Genomic DNA, 21,387 nt, shown 5'->3' on the forward strand with positions numbered 1-21,387 from the left:
CTGTTCACACTCACTGCCCCACAGCCAAATGAGGTCCTTCTCTTTCTGGTTCAGCTGTGCACACATGAACCATCCCATTTACTCAACTGCCCTCATTTGCTTCTGTCATCTCCCCGTCTCCTTATTAGACTGAGAGCACAGTTACAACCAGGACAGCACTGGCCAGGCACTGGCCAGTGCCTGCTATGCACTGGTTAAACTGACGGCATGGGCGTATAATAGGCACTTAATGGTCTTTATAAAACATGGGATCCAAAATTTACCTGCCTGTACAATTTCTTTGGGGGATAACTTTAATGTGTAACTGTTTAGCATTTTTTGAACAAGTGAATGAGATGGGATGTTTTGATTAAGTGATTCCATACTATACTTAATCAAATACATAGCTTATAGGTGAGGGAGTAATAGGAATACAAACCCAAGACAAGGATAAAGGGATGGATTCTGGCATTTCAAAAGGAGCGATAAACTTAAGAACCACACAAAAGGGGCTTAGGAAGAAAATTTGAATTAGTCCTATTCCCAAAAGGTTCTCAAAGAAATGTGCCAAGACAGAGGTACAATGACACTCATAAGATAGTTGTTCATCATAAGAAAAACTGAAGAAAAAACATTTGTGGTTTATCTCTAAAGGATCTTGTTAACAAAATCATGGTACATTTATACAATGGAATATTACACTAAAATGATAATGCAAAAATAGATTTATAAATATATAAAGACGTTTCCAATATATTAAGTTGGAAAAAGAGTTTGTCAAGAATTGTCTTACTTTTGCAAATTAATAGCATATACATAGAGGTGCACATAGGAAGACGTATAGATGAACTTACACAGGGGCTATATTTGAGATGGGCTTATTGATGATAGTTTTTACTTCTTTGCACTACTCTACATTCCTGACGTGTACGATAAGAATGTAACACTTTATTTAAGCCAGAAAATAACTGATATCACAATTTTGAAATAGTATGCCTGAAATTGAGAAATATGTGGAAGAATCTAAAAGATGGTGCTGGTGTAGGTAAGCCACCAGCAAACCTACCTGAACATCCTTTCACTGACTTCCTCTTCCAACTTGCTGGAATGGTTCGGAACACCTCCAAAGGAACCCAAAGGTTGATGAGTGATGGGAAATGGGGTCTGTTTGGAAGAGAATCCAGCCCTGGCAGGGGTCTCCTTGGGCACAGACGAGAAAGGGAGACAGGTGGCAGTGCACGACATGGATAAGTTGACGACCTCGACGGCTTTCAGGCTGTCCAGAGAGAAGGTCTCTGCAGAGGTCACGTGGGACAGCATGACGGAGGGGCCTGCCCTCGGCTCCTGGTCTCCTGTAGCTTGGGAGTGAACGGAGTGAGTCCCAGTGGAGCACGCAGCGCCTGCTTCACGTCCATCCTCCGGGAAGGTGTCAGGTCCTCTACTAAGTGCTGTATCATCAATGACGCCAGGTGAGCTGCTTCGCTCACCTGCTGAATCCAGGTTGATGATTTCGGCAGCTGACGTACAACTCACTTCAGGCACCTCACGGCGGGTGAAATGCTCAACGTCCAAGATGCTGCTGTTGGAAAGAGCTCTTTTCCCCACATTAGAGTCTTTAGGCATGCGCTCTGGGGTCTCCATGAGTTCTCTAGGAAAAGCTCTGTACCTAGGGGTTTCAAGTGCTGGGATGCGTGGTATTTTTAAACTCAGACCTTTGGTTTCAAGCCCTGGAGGGTTATCGGTCCTGCCATCAAGACAACAGGGTCCTTGAGGGTCAAGCGGATCCTCTTTACCTTTGGGGATATCTATGTAACCAGGGCCCTGCTGGCTGTCAGCATCTGAAACTACCTCCCCAAGGGAATGGTGAACCCCAGCATTACTCAGTTGAAGGCGGTGTCCGGAGGGATCCGTGCTCCTGGTGTGCACAGCTGAAGTCTCAGGAAGACCTCGCCTTTGCTGCAGGGAGTCCGCACCTTCAGCAGACTCCTCGGGGCTACTGATTTGGGGCGCAGAGACAGACTTGGTCAGTTTGGTGAGCGCCAGTTCCCTTTCCTCTTCCTCAAAAGGCAAAGAGCTAATGGAGGTGAGAGAGGCCTGGATCCCGCTCGGCAAACTCGTGTTGCTCTCTGTGTGTCCGCCCTCTAAGGAGTTCCTGTGTAGGGCATGTCTTCGAACCAGCTGGTGCAAGACATCCCGGTCACTAGGTAACTCCTGGGCTCTACTCCGAGCCTCGGACCAGGCAACGGAGCTTGGTTCACTCTCGATGCCTGAATCAGAGATGATGGACGAGGATCTCTTGATGACCCCAGATAGGACGGACACTCCCTCCCGCTCCTCTGAGTGAGGGTCCTCTGGGGAAGCCTTGACATCCAAGGGATCCCTCAAAGAAGAGCTGAGTGGATCACAGGGCTCCGAGGGGATGAGCTTCAGACTTAGCACCATCTTGCTCCCCTGGTCTGCTCCCTTTCCAAGAGTACTTAACTCATGGAGTGTGGTTTTCTCTGAAGAGCTGGCATCGTGATGACCTCCACCTGCCACCCCTTTGCTTAGCTCAGTTCTGTCTAATTCATAGTTATCTCGAGAGCACCCACTCTCGTGCTGGGTACTGGTGACCGCTGTAGGGTCAGCTCTGCAGGGGTTCTTATTGCTAGAATTCACATCCATGTAGGTCAGTGCTGGGGCCTGGTCATCCTCTGGACCAGGACTCCTCCTGGGCAGGTCTTCATCTGTCGGCGGCTGCGTTCCAACATCAGACCTTTGGCCAGTCCGATGTTCATCTTCAGGCAAACCTGGTTTGTTCTGGAATTCACCAATTGTCAGATACACCTGAGATTCCGAGCACACGTCCGTATGACTCGGTGTGGTGACATTCTCATTTGGCCCTGGACACCTAATAACCTCTTCATTAGAGTCCATTTGGGGTGGTTTCATGGTGGGCAAGACAAGGTCTTCCCTCAAAGATGATTTTCTATTTACAATATGGTTCTCCTCTCTGTCGTTTAGATTCAGTATTGCGGGACTTGTTGCTGCAACATCAAAACTAGGGTACACACTCAAATTATGCCCTACAAAAAGAAAAAAAGAAAGAAAAATGTGTTATACTTTAAGAATCTACATTCATGGGGCTTCCCTGGTGGCGCAATGGTTGAGAATCCGCCTGCCAACACAGGGGACACGGGTTCGATCCCTGGTCTGGGAAGATCCCACATGCCGCGGAGCAACTAAGCCCGTGCACCACAACTACTGAGTCTGCATGCCGCAACTACTGAAGCCCGTGTGCCTAGAGCCCCTGCTCTGCAACAAGAGAGGCCACCGCAATAAGAAGCCCGCACACTGCAACCAAGAGTAGCCCCTGCTCGCCGCAACTAGAGAAAGCCCGCGCGCAGCAACGGAGACTCAACTCAGCCAAAAAGAAATAAATAAAATAAATACATTTATTAAAAAAAAATCTACACTCACGAATTACCCAAATGCCTGATTGTATAATAAAGAGTCTGTCTGGACTTTGTTCCTGCTTCCTGGGAGATATCCTCTAAATTCTTGGAATTTCCCAAGCGATAGGAATGTCGGCTATTCATGGTGGATCCTGAGCTAGTGATAACGAGGTGACTCATGGTGAGTCCTCTGATAGTCTGCGTTGAGGAGGTGACTCAGGACGGGGGCTGGCCATGCCAGAAAGCCCGACCACGTGACTAGCTGACCGAGGATTTGAACGAGGTGACATCGGTACAACCTCTGGAGAGGAGAGATGGGCTGGGGATTGAGTTCCTTCACGTGGCCCATGATTCAATCAGTCATGCCTACATTATGAAACGCAGTATGAACTCTAGACATGGAGGACTGACTAAGCTTCCCCGGTGGGCAATGTACATTCATATACCAGGAATAGCAGTCCTGGGGGCATAAAAGTTTCATGTTTGGGACCCTTCCAGACCTCGCCCTATGATTGGCTGGTCTTTATTTGTATCCTTTCTAATAATACTGAAATCATAAGTATATCCCTTTCCTGAGTTCTATGAATTGTTCCAGCAAATTATCAAACCTGAGGGGGTCATGGGAATCCCTGGATTGGTAGCCAGTTGGTCAGAAGTCTGGGAGGCCTGAGAACCCCTAAGCTTGTGGCTCAGTTGTGAAGGAAGGACAACCGTATCAGAGACTGTGCCCTTAACCTGTGAGGTCTGACCTAATACCGGATTATCAGTGTCAGAAATGTGTCACACTAATGCAAAAGCTGCCACCGATTATAATTCTTGATTTACCTTTTACTTAGTAAAAAACCATTTCGAATAATTACCACTTACAAATAGTAAAACATTTACCCATCTTGTGTACAGTATTTACAGAGTATAGAGAATGCTTTGGAGCCAGGAGCCCCTGGTCTCCAATCCTGACACTGACACTTGCCAGCTGTGAGACCTCGGACAGGTAGAAAAAAACAATAAGCCTTTTTCCTAGTTGAATACATTTTCTTCTCGGGTGGGCAGGTTCATAGTAACCAGTGGGCCTCACAGCCATAGCTCAGAGCAGACTTCTGATATGAAATGGACATATGGGAAAGACAGATTTCTGCTTTCTGACGGGAAACACTGCCAAGCTTGAGCTCCGTAACCAGGGCAATTATCATACACGGCACTCAGACCACAAGAGGCTCCCAGGTTCGCTTTGGTCTTTATAGCAGGGTGGAGGCGCGCCAAAGTGTGACCTTCTTTTTCTTACTTTTCTTGAGGGTAAACTATTATGTCTCTCATTCTCTCCCCTGGTCTCTTTTCTCTTCTATTTCATTCCCCTCCTCCTTCTTTTATTTTCTTTCTCTCTCTCTCTCTCCCCCTCCCAATATGCATAATTGGGATAAGTGACTGTAACACAGCTCTTTTGAGAAAGCTATATGATAGATTATTCAATTTTCATATACACCAAACACACAAAAAAGGGGACTGGCCTTTTATTTTCTTTAAACAGTTTAAATCTTCCATGCAATTTTAACGAAGTTAAATGAATATAAAAATTATTAACATTATCATGGAGTAAACCATTGAGACACTTACTTAAAAACTACATGGAGCTTTTAGACATCATCATCTCATCCTCTGAGTGAAATTTAAGGTTGGGTCAAGGATTAGAATAAAGATTGTGAAGAATGAATCTCTTCCTTCCCTGGACATGTTCTCTGCACTGGGCAAATTTCCCTTCCTCTGGGGAACTGTCTCACACCCTACAGCAAGTTAGACATTCTCTGTTGCAAATTCCTAGTGTCTCCTCTACACACATGTAGTGTAACACATCTACCACCATACCATGATCCATGTGGGCATGGCTTGTTCCCCCTGGAGAGAAGAGTTTGTGTTTTATAAGTATCTATATCCCCAAGGCTAGCATCCTGGCTACTTCACAGCCAATGAATTGTGTTCATAGAATGAATTGAGAATAGCTCAGAAATGCAGCAGAACGACTATTACTCTCATCGACTGTTTGTACCGGTGTTAAAAACACAATTTCAATATTATTTAGTCCTACAAATGGTAGATTGACATATCCTATGTGCAAAGCCCTATACTGGGCCAAGGTTTAGAGAGAGGGAAAGTGGGGATCAGTTATAATAGTGAACCACTCTTTGTCTTTATGGGATTTTCAAAATATTGGGAAACAAACATGGTACAGGACAACTGGGTCTCCTACCAAAACATGTGGGTTGTATGCTGGAAAATACGAATTGAGCTTCTTCATAAAAGGAGACAATGGGTCAACCTAAGTAGGGAGGATAGTGTGCGCAAAGGCCCAGGAGTCTGGGCGGCATAGTCTGCAGGTGTTGGTTGGATCCCACGTGGACGCAGCAAGAGTGAACAGAGGAAGTGGGGGAAGGGCATGAGGTTAGACAGGAAGAAAGAGCCCACAATATGGATGAACTTGAGTGCCTCGCAGGAGTAAGGAGTCTGGTCCTTATAGTACAAGTAACAGGTGGATTAGTGGGTTCTTGAAACAAAAAGGAAAGATTTATCATAGGCAGTTAAGACAGGACATAGGAAGCCCAGTGAGGAAGTAGACTGTCAAAACAGCTATTTTAATTTCACCACTACAACTACGGGAAAAATGAGAGTAGCAAAGGATTTGATTCACAGAGGATGGATTTAGACTCAGATGCTAACGGTATTAGTTGACATGCATTCGTCACTTCCTCTGTGCCCGTGGACGGAAGTATCCACTGCTCCCAGTAGCCTATGGAGTAGAAACCACAACCCCTGTTGCCCAATTTCACACAGTTACTAGATGCTGGCAAAACAAAATTCAAATGCAGGCCATCTGGCCAACTTAAGACCTTAGGAAAACAGCCGAATTGCCTTGGGACAGGAGAGCGAGGGGGTGGGTGAGAGAAGGGATTACAGATCATATAGACAGAATTTGCAAGTTCCTCGTACAGGTTGAGTATTCCAGCCACAATCCTACAGCAGACCACGAAGCAACATTACTATTTTAGTATGAAAACGAAATTCTTTTCTTTCCCTTTTTCCACTACACTAAAAGAATGGAATACAAACCCAAAAACTTCATTGCAAATTATAAAAATTAAGGCCACCAAGCCCTTGAGGAATAAGAAAATAATTCTTTATTCGCTAATACTTTTGCTCCAGGATTAAAGCATCACCAAAGTAAAGTGTAAAACAGCAAGAACCTCAAGAATAGCTTTGGGAAATAGACTCACAGACATAGAAAACGAACTTAGGGTCACCAGAGGGGAGGAGGAGAGAGATAAATTAGGAGTTTGGGATTAAAATATGCACACTACTATATATAAAATAGATAACCCACAAGGACCTACTGTGTAGCACTGGGAACTATACTGAATATCTTGTAATAACCTATAATGGAAGAAAATGTAAAAAAAGACTATATATATTTACATAGATATGTGTATATATAACTGAATCACTTTGCTGTACACCTGAAACGAACACAACATTGTAAATCAACTACTTCAATAAAATTTTCAAAAAAAAGAATATCTTTGGGGTTTGAGCATGGATATAGGTGACTCTGTAGAAGTAGTTTTGGGGATGGGGATGGATCAGGTGAGAGGCGTGTGAGGGAAGTATTCAGGCCTCTGAGAGCAACTGCCTCGGGGTTCTTCCAGGGAGATGTGATAAATGCTGGGGTCCTAGCCTCGGCCAAGTCCCATGTCCAAAGCACATAACAGAAGTTGTAAAGCAATGCCGGTCCTAAAATACTCTGTAGATGTGGACGGTGCATGGCTTCCAGGGACCTGCGTGGGCAGATGGCCCTAGAAAGACCTCCCCTAACAATGTCTTGCCGCTGTGGAACTCTAGGGCAGTGATGTGATGGGCAGTAAAGAGGGTTGTCAGGGAGCCCCAGAAAGGCTGAGATTGACTTTCCAGCTAAAGCTGCAGGAGGGATGGGGCTCAGCTGAAATGAGGTTGGTTTATAAAAAATAAAGCTATGTGATAGTATATATAGCACATGTGAGCTGGGGGACTGAGATGTATACCCACTAGAGTACCTATGAATATGCACGTAAAAGAAAGACTGGAAGGTGATCTGAAGTCTAATAATGATAGTATTAGGGGGTCTGATAGTGGGTGCTTATTTTAAAATCTTCTCTAACTGTTCAAATTTTCTGTAGTTCAATCATATAACTACAATGAAGATCAACATATGTACACACACAGTCTCAATCCAATGTTCTGAGCTTTTTTTTTTCTTTCAATATATATATGTATTTTTTTTAGATGGGTGCCAAATTTTATTTATTTATTTGTTTATTTATTTTTTACCTTTATTGGAGTACAGTTCATTTACAACAGTGTGTTAGTTTCAGGTGTACAGCACAGTGACTCAGTTATACATATACATATATCCACTGTTTTATTTTTTTGTTTAGATTCTTTTCCTATATAGGCCATTAGGGAGTATTGAGATCGTTGTGAGCAGCTGGTTGGCTGCCATCTCTGGAGCTCACAGCAGTCAAGCCGTCATACAGAGCGTAGACACTAGATGTCAGGGTACAACCGAAAACCGAATAACATCCTTGGTTTGCAACGTTGCAGCCCTTGGAAGTCACCTAGACTTTTTTAAACATCCTACAAATCTCAGATTGCGGAAACTCTGAAATTTAAGGGGCCCCTCCTTTAATGATGGGCACCCCAATAGAATGGTTTAAAAAATATTTTGCCCAGAGATGACAAGCTGACACGGGCTTTGGCACTGCAGTGACTCGGCTTTGAATGCTGGCTTTTACAAGCTGGGTCATCTTGGATTAACATTTACCCTCTTTGTGCCTCAGTTTTTCTCTGTTAAATAGACTTCTGAGGTTGTTTATAGGGTTAAAGAGAGAAAGCTCATAAAACCTCCAGCATAGGGGCTGGCATAGTTTGGTCCTTTAAGGGATCATGGGTCTCTTTCAGCTCTGTCATTTGTACGAGCTTGTTGTGTTTCCATGAGCAGGGCTGTGCAGGGGACAGGGAACGGACATTCTCTCTGCAGTTTGCACTAGGCTCCTTCCAGTTGATGGGTCAGTTCATTAACAAACTCCGTGCAGCCCCAGCAAAACAGATTGCAATCTGCACACACAGACACACACACACACACACACACACACACACACACACACACACACATGTTACCTCTTCCCCCTGAAGTGAGCTGTTCATCCATTAATCCCTATATTTATGTGCCCACTTTCTCAAATACTTTACCTGGCTCGTTCCATAAAGCAAGTACCGCATAGGAATGTCAACCGAATGCCATTTAGGTTCAACCAGAAATGAATTTATATTTGAATTGTACATTTGAGATAAGAAAAGATCTCCATCTGACTCTCAGGGGACTCTGGTGAGGGGGAGAATTTGGTTCCCATCTTACAGGTGAAAACACTGAAGCACTAAATACAATTCCACCCCAGGAGTCCAAAAGGGAGTCTTTACTATAAGTGTCCTTGGCTTCCATTGCTTTGTCCATTCACGGCAACAAAGTCATTTCCAATAACAAGCTTAACCTTAGCTCTTGCTTCTCCTCTAGGAACTGACAAATACTTCATTGATTTGTTCCCATGGCTGCTGGGACGTAAACAGAGCAACTGATGGGAACCCAGTGGCAAGCCCTACCCTTGAGGTTTCCAAAGCAAAAGAGAAGACACACCTGTGGCAGGGCAGTCCACATATCTGTCCTCGAAGATAACGGGCAGAGTGTTCCAGTCGCCGTCAATGTCCAGACACTCTGCGGGGAGCGGGGGCATGGTGGCGAGGTACTCCGAATTCCGGACATCCAGAGACAGCTGGCTGTGGGTCTGGATCCTGGGGAACACAGACCCGATGAGCATTCAAGGAAGATTTAAAGGTTTTAAACTTACTGTTCCATCCCTCTTATCCCAAGACAGCATTCAGAAGATGTTCAGTAGACTCTAACAATTGTCGTCTGTCTGTCTCCCCTCCCTTTCTTCCCAGCTACCTACCCAGCCCCCAAAGCCCTAGTCTGCTTTGAATCAGAACTGCTCTGGGTGCTGACACGGATTGTGTGTTTAGGCAAAACCCCAGGGCATTTAGCGCATACCAATTAGTAGAATGTAATAAATACCATTCTAGTGGAATGGACGCTGAGTTTCTAAATGGCTAGGAATCGTAAATTCGTGTTTTGGAGGAAACACCTAAATCTATATATACTTTACTCCTATTTCTCTAACTACCTATAGCACTTAGGGTCTTAATCATATTTGGTGGCATCTGAATTCAGAACCATCTAAAATTGCCTTTTTACTGCTTGCTGTGTGGACAACAGGATCCTTGATTAGGGTATCAATTCCCCTAGTTCAGGAGCCATATTTCTGGTTTCCTGCCTATAGGATTTTAAAAGGCCCCTTGTTCCTCCTCCATGACCCAGATATCACTCCACGAGTAGCGATATGATTCCAGACTTTGAAATAAATAGTATTCCTAGTTCAAAGGCTGGGCTGGTGGAAAATGTTTACTCCCTTCTCTCAAGTCCCTGCAAAATGGCAAGAGTTTATTTTTCCCCCATGAAGGGAAAATTATTAACAATCCATCATTTTTCTCCATGCCAGCTCACTCACTCTTGCCCAAGCGAAGATGATGCTCTTATCGGGTTGGTGAGTTTGGGAGAAGAATTGAGCACGCATAGCTACTTTCTGTCTGTCTGTCTTTCTGTCTCTTTGTCCAACTGCAGACGTTTTTAGAGCAGCCTGACTCTGGAAGTCCCAAACTCACTCTCCAGCCCTTTAGATTATCTGCCCGCAGAGAACAGTGCTGTAGCTGTGGAACGTTGCACAGGCCAGAGCAACTTCTGTAATCCAGCATCCTCAGTAAGAAATATGATGAAGAAGGACATGTACGCACATATGCTATTTTATATACGTATATTTAACATAAATATTAAATGTGTATATTTCATTTGCCTCTTATTTCTCAATGGGATTTTAACCTATGAAAGAAAAAGAGAAGCAATTTATTCTCTCCCTCAAAGCCATGAAGGCCGTTGCAAATTCATCATTCTTTGGACCTCTGTCTGAATATTTAAATGGAATTTTGTTGCAATCAGTTCTGCACTTCTCAGCTATCATCAATTTTTGGTCCAGTTTTCAGCTTATTAACAAAGTATATTGATTGAACACCAACGTGCATAGGATGGTGTGCACAGGGTAGGGAGTAAACCTAGAGGATTGAAACTTGATTCTGGACCTTAGGAACTTATAGAGTCATGAATAAGTTAGGTGGTTAATCAGGTAATTATAATACAACAGGATAGGTGCTGGAGAGTCAGAACTAAGTTATTTCAGGCAGGGAGTTCTCTCTTGCTGGCATGTAGCATACAGACATTGTGAATGTGACCACACACCTCACACAATGCTTCTCACGTGTTAACCAATAACTAAAAATTCCAGGGCATGTCCGCTATGAGCTACCACCTCACACCTGTTAGGATGGCTGTTACTGGAACAAACAAGTGTTGGTGAGTATGTGGAGAGGCTGAAACCCTTGTGCCCTGTTGAGGGGAAGGCAAAATGGTGCAGCTGCCATAGAAAACAGTATGGAAGTTCCTCAAAAACTTCAAAATAGAGATACCATATGAGCTGGCAATCCCACTTCTGAGTATTTATTCCAAATAATTGAGATCAGTATATTTAAGAGATATCAGCACTCCTATGCACATAACAGCACTATTCGTAACAGCCAAGATATGAAAACAAGCTCACTGCCCATGGACAGATGAATGGATAGAGAAAATGTGGGACAATGGAATATTATTCAGCCTCGAAAAAGGAGATTCTGCAATCTGTGACAACAGGGATGGATTTTGAGAATATTACGCTAATAATGCCAGTCACAGAGGGACAAACATTGCATGACTCCGCTATACAGGAGGCGTCTACACTAGTCAGATTCCTAGAATCTGACTTTACTTGATTCCTAGAATCAAAGTGGTTGCCACGGGTTGGGAGAGGGGAAAATGGAGAACTGCTCATCACGGGGCATAAGGTTCCAATGAAGTAAGATGAAGTGCTGGAGCCAGTTCATATTGGCTTGCAAGAGCCAGCTGTTTACATCTCTTCCTAAATCCACATTCAGTGCTAACACATCCCTGGCTTGAAATTGACTATGGTGGGAGCATGACACATGGAAATTGGCAAACACTACAGACTGGAGGTTTTTTTGTTTGTTTTTGCTTTCCTGAGAGCTAGTTGTGAAACATTTATGAGGACCCTGGCCATACCTCTTCTCATAATTTTCTAGGTCCTTACCTTGATGTGTTTTTCTTTACTGATCACTATCTGAAATGATATCATGTACTTCTTGCCTGTCTCTCCACTAGAATGAGTGACCCATGGGGAGAACATCTTTATTCTGTTCCCCAGCGTCTATGTGAAGAGCAAACATTTGTGTAAGTCATCAGGCATCACCTAACTCTTTCTGAGCAGAGTCTGCAGCTGCCCCAGGTCGGGTCCTGTGCATGGATGTTCTCATGTGACCCTCACAACTATTATCCTACCCATTTTAAGGAAACAAGACTAGGTGAGCTGCAGGGAAAAAACAAACAAACAAACAAGCAGAAAATTAATTCTCTCAAGGATCTGCTGTGAGTAGAGAAGCAGGATTTTGAACCCAGGTCTCCCGCATACCATATCATCTGTACTTTGTACAAGTGGTTGTCATTCCAACAAAACTCTTCCAGGACGCTAGCTGCCTATGTGTCTGTCACCTCCTTGTGTGTTCACACTCCTTGGGAACGCAGCCAGGGCCTGGCAGTCTGAGGTTTACATATCGTTGTGGTGATTTGGAATCAGATGTCCTGCAGTAGTCTTGAATTGCAGTGCTTTGCTCAGTGGTCCTCAAAGTGATGCTTATATTTGCCAAATTAACTCTCCCAATTTTCATTTTAAAAAATACAGTTGGTTCTAGCAGGGGGCTGGACTGAATGAATGAATGCATGAGCGAGTGACTCTAGATATTTCTAGAAAAGCCATTTTAACATGAGATATGTTTTCTTTGGTGCCCCTCTCAATTTCAGAATCCATGAGGCAAACTTCAACATTGCTGTAACTTTCCAACTAGAATTAAGTGTGGGGAGAAAATAAGGTTATAAAGATGAAGGTGAAAAGATCTTCGCGTCTGTCCTAAGTGATGGATGGATTTCAAGTGTTTCTCCTGCTGGATTTACTATAGCATCTCAAACATTATTCCATCCACATTTAGTTTGGAGGCAAACGTACTATTCAGAAACCCAAAGAAATGCTTGGACTTATGTAGCCACGGCCAGACATCTTGGAGGAAGCACTGATTGTGCCCACAAGTGAAATCTACAATGAGAGACAATGACCTCATCTTATGTCAACCCTTTGACATTTATGATTTTTTTTTTTTCAGTATGCGGGCTTCTCACTGCCGGGGCCCCTCCCATTATGGAGCACAGGCTCCGGACGCGCAGGCTCAGCGGCCATGGCTCACGGTCCCAGCCGCTCCGCGGCATGTGGGATCTTCCCGGACCGGGGCACGAACCCGTGTCCCCTGCATCGGCAGGCGGACTCCCAACCACTGCGCCACCAGGGAAGCCCCTTTCTGAATATTTTTAAAATTTTTCTGGAGGAAGTCAAACTTAGATATTCATCTGTCCTCCTAATTAGGTAGTTCAGCCTTAATTCTTATGCTAAATGCATTTCATAGCTGCTGCAAAGTCTCAGGTGAATTTTTTTTTTTCTGACATTGCTGTGCCCACACCACCTGCTTCTAATTCATTTTGCAAAGAGGACTCAGCACAGATGTCTTCAGGGACCTAGGAAGTCTTGATTCTGTCTACAAAACCATAAGGATACTCAACAACAACAAAATACTTTGTCTACTGATCTTCTCTGACACCTGCCAGCTCCTGCCTCTGCAATTTGTCTGACTCTTTTGCCTTCAGAGAAAATGCACCTGAATGTGCAGAGGTGGGCAGACTTCTCTCCTTCATGATTGGAGATGAAGGGAAGAAATAACTTTGAACAAGAACGTCCTTGGCGCTCAGGGTTCACGATGTGGGCATGCAACTGGTTACTTACAGATTTTCCTGAAAGGTCAAGACTGCAAGTTTTTGGTGCTCCATATAAAAGAAGGCCTCAGAAAACCTTCGGACCTGAGGAATAAAATAGTATAAACAATGTAACTCACTGGGTGGGTTTGGCCTTCACTTTTTTTTTTTTAATTAATTATTTATTTATTTTTGGCCACACCATGCAGCACGTGGGATCTTAGTTCCCGACCAGGGATCGAACCCGTGCTGCCTACAGTGGAAGCGCAGAGTCTTAACCACTGGACCACCAGGGAAGTCCCTAGCCTTGACTTTTTAAAAAGAAATTAAGGCTCAACGAGGGAAGTAACATATATTAATATCAGGGAGAGCTTAGCCCACAGCCCAGAGGTTCTGAAACACTAGTATTTCTACGCACCCCCAGCTGCCCTCTCTCTTTCTGGTTCTGAGCACAAACCTGATTTATGGACACAACTGAATGCATGTTTATGAATCTGCTCTCGGCTTGCGTTCTGTCGTTTGTACATTTAGGCCTTATTTCTTCTACTAGAATATGCGACCCTTGAACACAGAGGCCATAGATAAATGCAGATGAAATAGACTGTGCAAGGCTAGTCATGCAAGTGTGTCCGCTAAGCACTTTGCAGACTTAGCTATTTGGTCCTCTTGCTGGAAATGAGAAGACCAACGTCTTTTACTATGCGTTAGTACCCACCACTGTGCACTCAAGCTGGTGGCAAAAAATGCGCTGGGAACAATGGAGTAGATGTGAAGACACTTCTGTGAAACACTAGCAAAGCACTTCGTCATATCCCTGAGATGGGCTTGCTATCGCTTAGTAGCCAAGGAAGGTATTTTTTGAATAGTAGAGCAAAGATGGGAGAGCCGAAGGAAGTTCATAAAGTTTCACTGCTAGTTCAGGGTGGAGAAGGGCTAGTATTGGGTCTACAGAAGTCCATCCCGACTTTTATTCTGCCCAATGAGCCAACTGTTGTAAAGCTTCCTTGAGGATCACTGGTGCATGACTAGAGAACTGATACCATTTAACCCCTTACCCGCAAGGTGTGATGCTCCTGGGTGAGATAAGCGGTCACTTGGGAGTGTAATGTCACCGTGTCCAGGAACTGTGTCCACAGAGCCATCAGGTGGGAGGCCAGCTGGGCAAGATCCTTACTTATCTGCTCAGCTATCTTCTCTGGATTATTCAACATCTGGGGAGGCAAAAGGGTGGCAGTAAAGGACCTCTGCTCCATGAAGCTACTGCCTCCTGAAGTCTTCACTGGCTTCTCAGCTTCTAACCAATCCCTCTCCTTTCTCTGGACTCTCCTCTGCATCCTGTTACGTTCTGAACTCATTACTCGACAATCATGATAGCTTCCACTTATTAATATTTACTAGTTGGCAGGTAGAACACTAGGTGTTTTTATATGCCCTTTCCTATTTAATCCCCACAATGAACCTTTGGTAAAGTTACTGTAGCCATCATTTTATACAAAAATTAAATGAGAGAGGATGAAAGAGCACACCCAAGGTCACACAAAGCTGAGATTCAACTGTAAGACCATCTCACCACAAAGCCCCGGCGCTACGCTGCCTTTACAGAGTAGGCGTCGTAAAACATCTCCCAAGAAACAATACAGTCTTTATAACCTCACGGCATCTGACTTGCTAGGTGATTTCCACATGGCCGTGCTCAACAGACCCGCCACCATCTTCCCCCCAACACTCCAAATTTCTTAAGAAGGATCCCAGGTTGTCTTAACGAAAGCTTGAAGGACCCAGCCTACAGAGGTCCGGAGCCCTTGCGGGGACTTTTGGCTAGCTTCAGTTTAGAACTACGAGAGCCGTCTGCCTGGGGGTAACTTTCATTGTGGAGAGGTGAGAAGAGAGATCACATCTCTGAGGACAGCCAGAGAACCAGTGGTCCAAGCCTAACTGAATTCTACGCTTCATCACTTACCCACCAAGAATTTAATGTGCATCTCCCATATCCCAGGCACATGTTTAGAATACATGGGAGCACAAAGATGAATTAGAGAGCGTCTCTTGGGACTTCCTTGGCGGTCCAGTGGTTAAGACTCGGCACTCCCAATGCAGGGGGCCCGGGTTCGATCCTTGGTCGGGGAACTAAGATTCTGCATGCCACAGGGTGCGGCAAATAAAGTGAAGTTCAGTAAATGTATTCAAAAGAAAAGGAGTGTCTCTGCCTGCAGAGAGCCTCTTTCACCAGAGGAGATAGGAACGTGGGTTAACCCTGAGGAGTAGAGCCAATATTTTATAACTTTAAATTTAGTATAATCTGTAAAAATATCAAATACTATGCTGTATATCTGAAACTAATATATTGTAAATCAACTGTATTTCAATAGAAATAGGTTTATACCATCTCTATCCTTAATATGCTTAAAAAGTCAACTTAAGAACACTGAAAAAAAAAAGAGTGGTGGGCACGTGTCTGTCTTAGAAGACGCAGCAGGACACATAACCATTGCTGTTTCAAACCCATCTCTGAGCTCCTTCTTTGCCATGTGCCTCAGTTTCTTCATCTGCAAAATGAGCGTGCAAAGCAAATAACCCTTTATGGGGTGTAACAATGTATGGGGAGACTAAGTTCAAAGCCTCGCTTGAAACGCTGAAAGTTCCCTTCACTCTTCTTGGACTAAAGGCTGATGCTAGTATAAGGCATGCTGGGTGGAGCAAAGCATCTGAGAGTAAGAAAAACAGAGAAGGGCTTCCCTGGTGGCACAGTGGTTGAGAGTCCCCCTGCCGATGCAGGGGACACGGGTTCGTGCCCCGGTCCGGGAGGATCCCACATGCCGCAGAGCGGCTGGGCCCGCGAGCCATGGCCGCTGAGCCTGCGCATCTGGAGCCTGTGCTCCGCAACGGGAGAGGCCACAGCAGTGAGAGGCCCGCGTACCGAAAAAAAAAAAAAAGAAAAACAGAGAAGAAGGAATTTGACACTCTGTAGGGCTCTTTAATTGTTGGGTATTGCGGCTTTGTAATTAATGACTAGCTTCCGGGTACAAGGCATCATTCACCTGTAGCATCTCTAAGCTGCTTCTTCCAAGAGGAAAGATCAGTCTTTGGTGACAACACAAGCTACAAAACTCCAAAACGAGAGAATGACCCTGTCTTCTGATAGAAGCACTGTTTCCATCACTGGCTCTGCTGGGAGACAGGGACCAAACATGGAACGTCCACTCTTGGTTCAGTCCCATAATGCATGGCCCAAAGTCTTAAGAGGCAGAGAAGGAAGGATTGGGTTGGGGAGAGTACGGGATGTGACTGGCCACTGGAAAACCTCGAGGCTGGAGAGTAAGGCTTTTAGACGGTCTCTTAGTGGCTTATCTTGACATTCTCCAACACGTTACCCTCACTGCCAAGCTCCTGCATCAGCACCGGACGCCTTTCTGCCCCTGACAACGTTCCCGGCCTTCCCTCTGGCGCAGTGCCGCCCATGGCTCCGGCCACACCAACCTGAACACACAGCTCTTTCCAAGCACCAGGGCCTTGATCGGGCTGCACGTTCTCCTTGGAAGGCCTACTGCCTCTTCCAATCTCCTTTCTCCCTCTCTTCACCACTTCGGACTTGTCTGTTCTCCACCAGGTAACTGTTTCAGAAGCCCGTGCAGTCACTCTTGCTCCTGATGGTTCTTTCAGAACTTCTGTCGTGTGCCGCGTGTAGGCCTAGCCTCCCTTCTCCTTGCGGTCTACTTGACCTTGCACAGACTCTCATGGTACCACTTGCCATATGGTGCTTTGGTACCCTCCTTTGCCTGCACCCCAAGCTTCAGCCTTCTCAGTATTCTCGGTACCTACGCCGTGGCTGATGGATGATGGAAACTCGGTAACTCTTTATTGAGTCAGCTGGTGACTTTGCATCCGTGAGAGGCACCCGTGCCTTAGGAACTGGACTTCCTTTACTGGCCTTCTCGCCCTGACACCCACGGCTCTCCCTACTGTCCACTCCAGCAATTCTGGCAAATACAGCATGAATTCTGAGCTCAGCCCCCAGAGAGGAAAGGAAAAGCCATTCATTAAATGTGTCTGCGGGAGCATTATTTTCTTCCCCGAGTTGATGACAGCAATGGTTCCAGGTAAGATTGAGGAAGCTTCTGATGAAGCCACAAGAGGACCTTCCTGCTCTCACAGAGGCCTGGGCCTGTTCAGGTACAGATGATGGGTGTGGAAGGGTCTCTCTGGCAAGAAAAAGAGAAGCCCTTCACGCTGACAAGGAGGCAGTCTGGACCCAGTGCCATTTCAGGTGAAGCTCCTGAAAAATATACAGCCCCCCCTGCCGTGCTTTTCATCTGGGTCTAGCCACGCTCCTTTGCTCATTGACTCACCACCTCCGCCCCTTGCTCTGTTTACTGAAGTCTGAGCTTGGAGTATGCTGAGCTCTGGGAAGCCAAAGATAAGTATGTCCAGTCCTGGAAGGGGCACATGGTCCAGTTATAGCTATTTATTTCGATAGTTAGACCTACAAAGTACTGTGAAAGAGATACGTCCTGAGTGCTGTGAAAGGGTCATGGAAGGCTTCCCGGAGGAGGTGATGCCTGCGTGGCATCTTCAAGGTAAGCAGGTGTCAGGTGGAGAAAAGTCTGCTTTATACGCCCTGAGCTAGCCACGTTCTCTCACCATGGGCCTTACTCCTGGCTGCACGCTGAATCACTGGGAGACCGTAAAGCGTTTGGGCCCATCTCTGAGGGTAGGACTCAGACACCAGGATTTTTCCATTGCTGTCTGGTAGACACTCAACATGATTTGAACCTGTTTGCTGAGTTTCATTAGAACCTTTCTACCCGTTACGGAGAGCACAAGCCATCCCTTTTCTCATCAGGCTGCACGGCGGGGATCCCGATCGTGGGCTCCAATCACCTTTCCAGCCCAGACCCCCACAACTGGCTTCAAAGGCTCCCTCTGCAGCCGTCCTGGGCCCCGAGCACCCACGGTGCTTCCGTCAGGTCGAGACTTGCCCTGGCTTTGCATGGTTGTTCCCTCCCCGCCTCACTCCTAATGCCACCTAGAGCCTCCGGTGCTCACACAGGCCCCTCGTCTTACACTTCCTGGTCCAGCACTGATGCTCTTGAGAGCTCGCGCCTCCTGCGTGAACAAATCTGTTTCACCCCGGGCTGTTAGTCCTGGGAAGCTCTCTGCCATCTCGGTTGTATTCCCAACAAATAGCAGAGTAGCTGGTACACCGTAGGTGCTTAAGAAATGTGTGTAAGATTCACACAGAGTAAAGGTACAGATGAACTTCTCCATGAGTGTAGAGCTCTATGTTTTCAAATTGTCTTAAATCACCTGAAACAGTTTCCACTGTCCAATCCATCTTTGAGATGGATGCTTTTGTGACCATGTGCTTGGTTGACCACTAGGTGGCGATGTCCTGCCTCTAAAAGTTCTGTGGGCTGTGAATGTGCCTTTTGGGGAGGCGGGGGGCAGGGAGGAAGCTTTGTTTCTTTCACTCCCAGCACCAGGCCAGCCCTTTAAAAAACCGCAGACCAGGCTGTGCTCCTCCCAGACTCCCCCTTTCCCTCCGTGTCACCCAGCTGCATCCCTGCAGCAGTCAGCTAATTTGGTTGCTTTGTACCGAATAAAGCCTGAGGCAACACTGTCACTCAAAACCAGGGGCCTTTTCCCTGCAGTTTGGGGGCCGGTACCAAAGGAAGCAGGCAACCCGCTGGGTTTTCATGAAATATATCTAAGAACTCATTGGTAGCCTGAGCTGTGGCCTGAACCACTGCAGGGACCAGATGCATCAATATTGCAGTGGCTCGCAGATGGCCTTGGGTTCAGGCCCCCGGCCCATCCCTTAGTGGTTCAGGGACCATGATGCTCCTCTGTGTCTGCTTGTGGCCAAACGCATGGGACATATCCATGTCTTCCCCTGCACTCGCAGGCTGCAGTGGGGGAACCCCTGGTGCATTTGTACGTTTCAGGGGTACAGCATAATGATACGTGTACATACTGCGACATGACAGCCACGATAAGGTTACTTAATACACCTATCGCCTCACATAGTTACAATTTTCTTTTTCTTGTGATGAGAACTTTTAGGATCTACTCTCTTGGTACATTTAAAATATATAATACAGTATTGTTAACTATAATCACCATGCTGTATCCCCAGAACTTACTTATAACTGGAGGCTTATACCTTTTGACCACTTTCACCCATTTCCCTCACCTCCCCCCATCGCCCCTGGCAACCACCAATATGGTCTCTGTTTCTATGAGCTTTTTTTTGTTTTTAGATTCCACATATAAGTGAGATCATACAGTGTCTTTCTCTGAATGACTTATTTCACTTAGCATCATGCCCTCAAGGTTCATTCATGTTGTCACAAATGCAAGATTCCCTTCTTTTTGATGGCTGTATACTATTCCACTGCATACAGACACACTGCATTTTCTTTACGCCTTTGGGTGGACACTCAGGTTTCTTCCATGTCTTGGCTATTGTATATAATGCTACAATGGACATGGGGGTGCAGATACCTCTTCAAGATAGCGATTTCATTTCCTTAAAATAAATACCCAGAACTGGGATTGCTGGGTCATATGGTAGTTCTGTTTTTTAGTTTTTTGAGGAACCTCCATACTGTCCTCCCCAGGAGCTGCACGGATTTTCATTCCCACCAACAGTGCACGAGGGTCCCCTTTTCTCCACACCCTCGCCAGCACTTACCCTTTGTCTTTTTGATGAGAGCTATTCTAACAGGTGTGAGATGCTATCTCATTGTGGTTTTGATTCATCTGGGGAACTTGTAATGAAAATGCAAATCCCTGAGCTCTACTCCCATCTACTCTGTTTCAACCAGTTTAGATGGGACCCAGGCCAGGGTGCGTTTAAAGTCCAAATGTGTTTCTACTGAGAGGCCAGGGATGAGAAACAGTGGTTTAAGAGACAGAAACGTCAAGTTTGCAATGAGACAGTCTCATGAGTCCTGCTCTGAGCATGGATTAGCTGTGTCACCGACCCTGAGCTACACACCCCTTTCCATCTCATCTGACTCTCATTACATGAGGATAGCCGTGCTCACCCAGGCCGTCCAACGCAATGGGATGTGAAAGTGTTCCAAAGATTGTAAATAACAGAACAGCGTGCATTTGCCAAGTACTCACTAAGCACATACTCTTAATACGTGATTGATGAACTTTGGGCAAATGCAAAGCACTGTTTTCAAAATCATCATCTTCATGGAAGCTGGCCTCCTGCCACGTGTGAGCCATCTGAGCACAGGTGCAAGGTTTCTGTCACCCTCCGTGAGAAGCACACAGCCCGTAGTCAATAAACGTTTGATAGATGCATGGTTAATAGACAAATAAAAAGTGTGAATGTCAGGGAAACCAAGACCTGTTAACCTGTTTGGTGTTTTTCAAAATATCTAGCACATGGCCAGGCACACGACAGGTGTCTAAGAGACACAATGATTTAGAGCAGTGGATGGAAGAGTATTTCTTCAGTTTAAGATCTAACGTGAGGTAACCAGTCGTGTCTTTTCATCTCTGATTTCTACACCAAGCAAGCAACTATGTTTGCCCCACATAACTACTGCCATTCAGAACTAAGGAGTCAGTTTCCTAATTACCTGTAGCTCTGAGCACAGCTGAGAGAGTGTTTCTTCAACAGCAAGTGACTCTAGGAAAGAAAAAAAAACCCACACAATTAAATGGACACACACCGAAATGCAGAATTTGTTAACGGAATGAACGGAGCACAGATTTCAAGTCGGCATTGATGTCACAGAAAAAAATACAGCTTCTGTGGACTTTCCTTCTCTATTCTGTCTAAAGGGTCCTGTTTATAAAGAGGGCGATTTGGAGCCATGTGGCTTCACACCAGATAAAGGTCAACATTGTTCCATGGATGCATTTCTG

General features: G+C 45.4%; 1 protein-coding gene across 1 annotated transcript in view; it reads right to left on the reverse strand.

The window, feature by feature from the left end:
• FAM135B (family with sequence similarity 135 member B) overlaps window positions 1-21,387 on the reverse strand; it is a 160,648-nt gene that overhangs the window by 11,555 nt on the left and 127,706 nt on the right. The window contains 5 exon segments of the mRNA XM_060127760.1: window positions 1,046-3,044; window positions 9,127-9,281; window positions 13,535-13,608; window positions 14,559-14,714; window positions 21,099-21,148. Coding sequence (XP_059983743.1) covers window positions 1,046-3,044; window positions 9,127-9,281; window positions 13,535-13,608; window positions 14,559-14,714; window positions 21,099-21,148 — 2,434 coding nt within the window.

The sequence above is a fragment of the Lagenorhynchus albirostris genome, chromosome 17 (assembly GCF_949774975.1).
Source record: "Lagenorhynchus albirostris chromosome 17, mLagAlb1.1, whole genome shotgun sequence".
In the NCBI taxonomy this organism is placed as follows: domain Eukaryota; kingdom Metazoa; phylum Chordata; class Mammalia; order Artiodactyla; family Delphinidae; genus Lagenorhynchus; species Lagenorhynchus albirostris.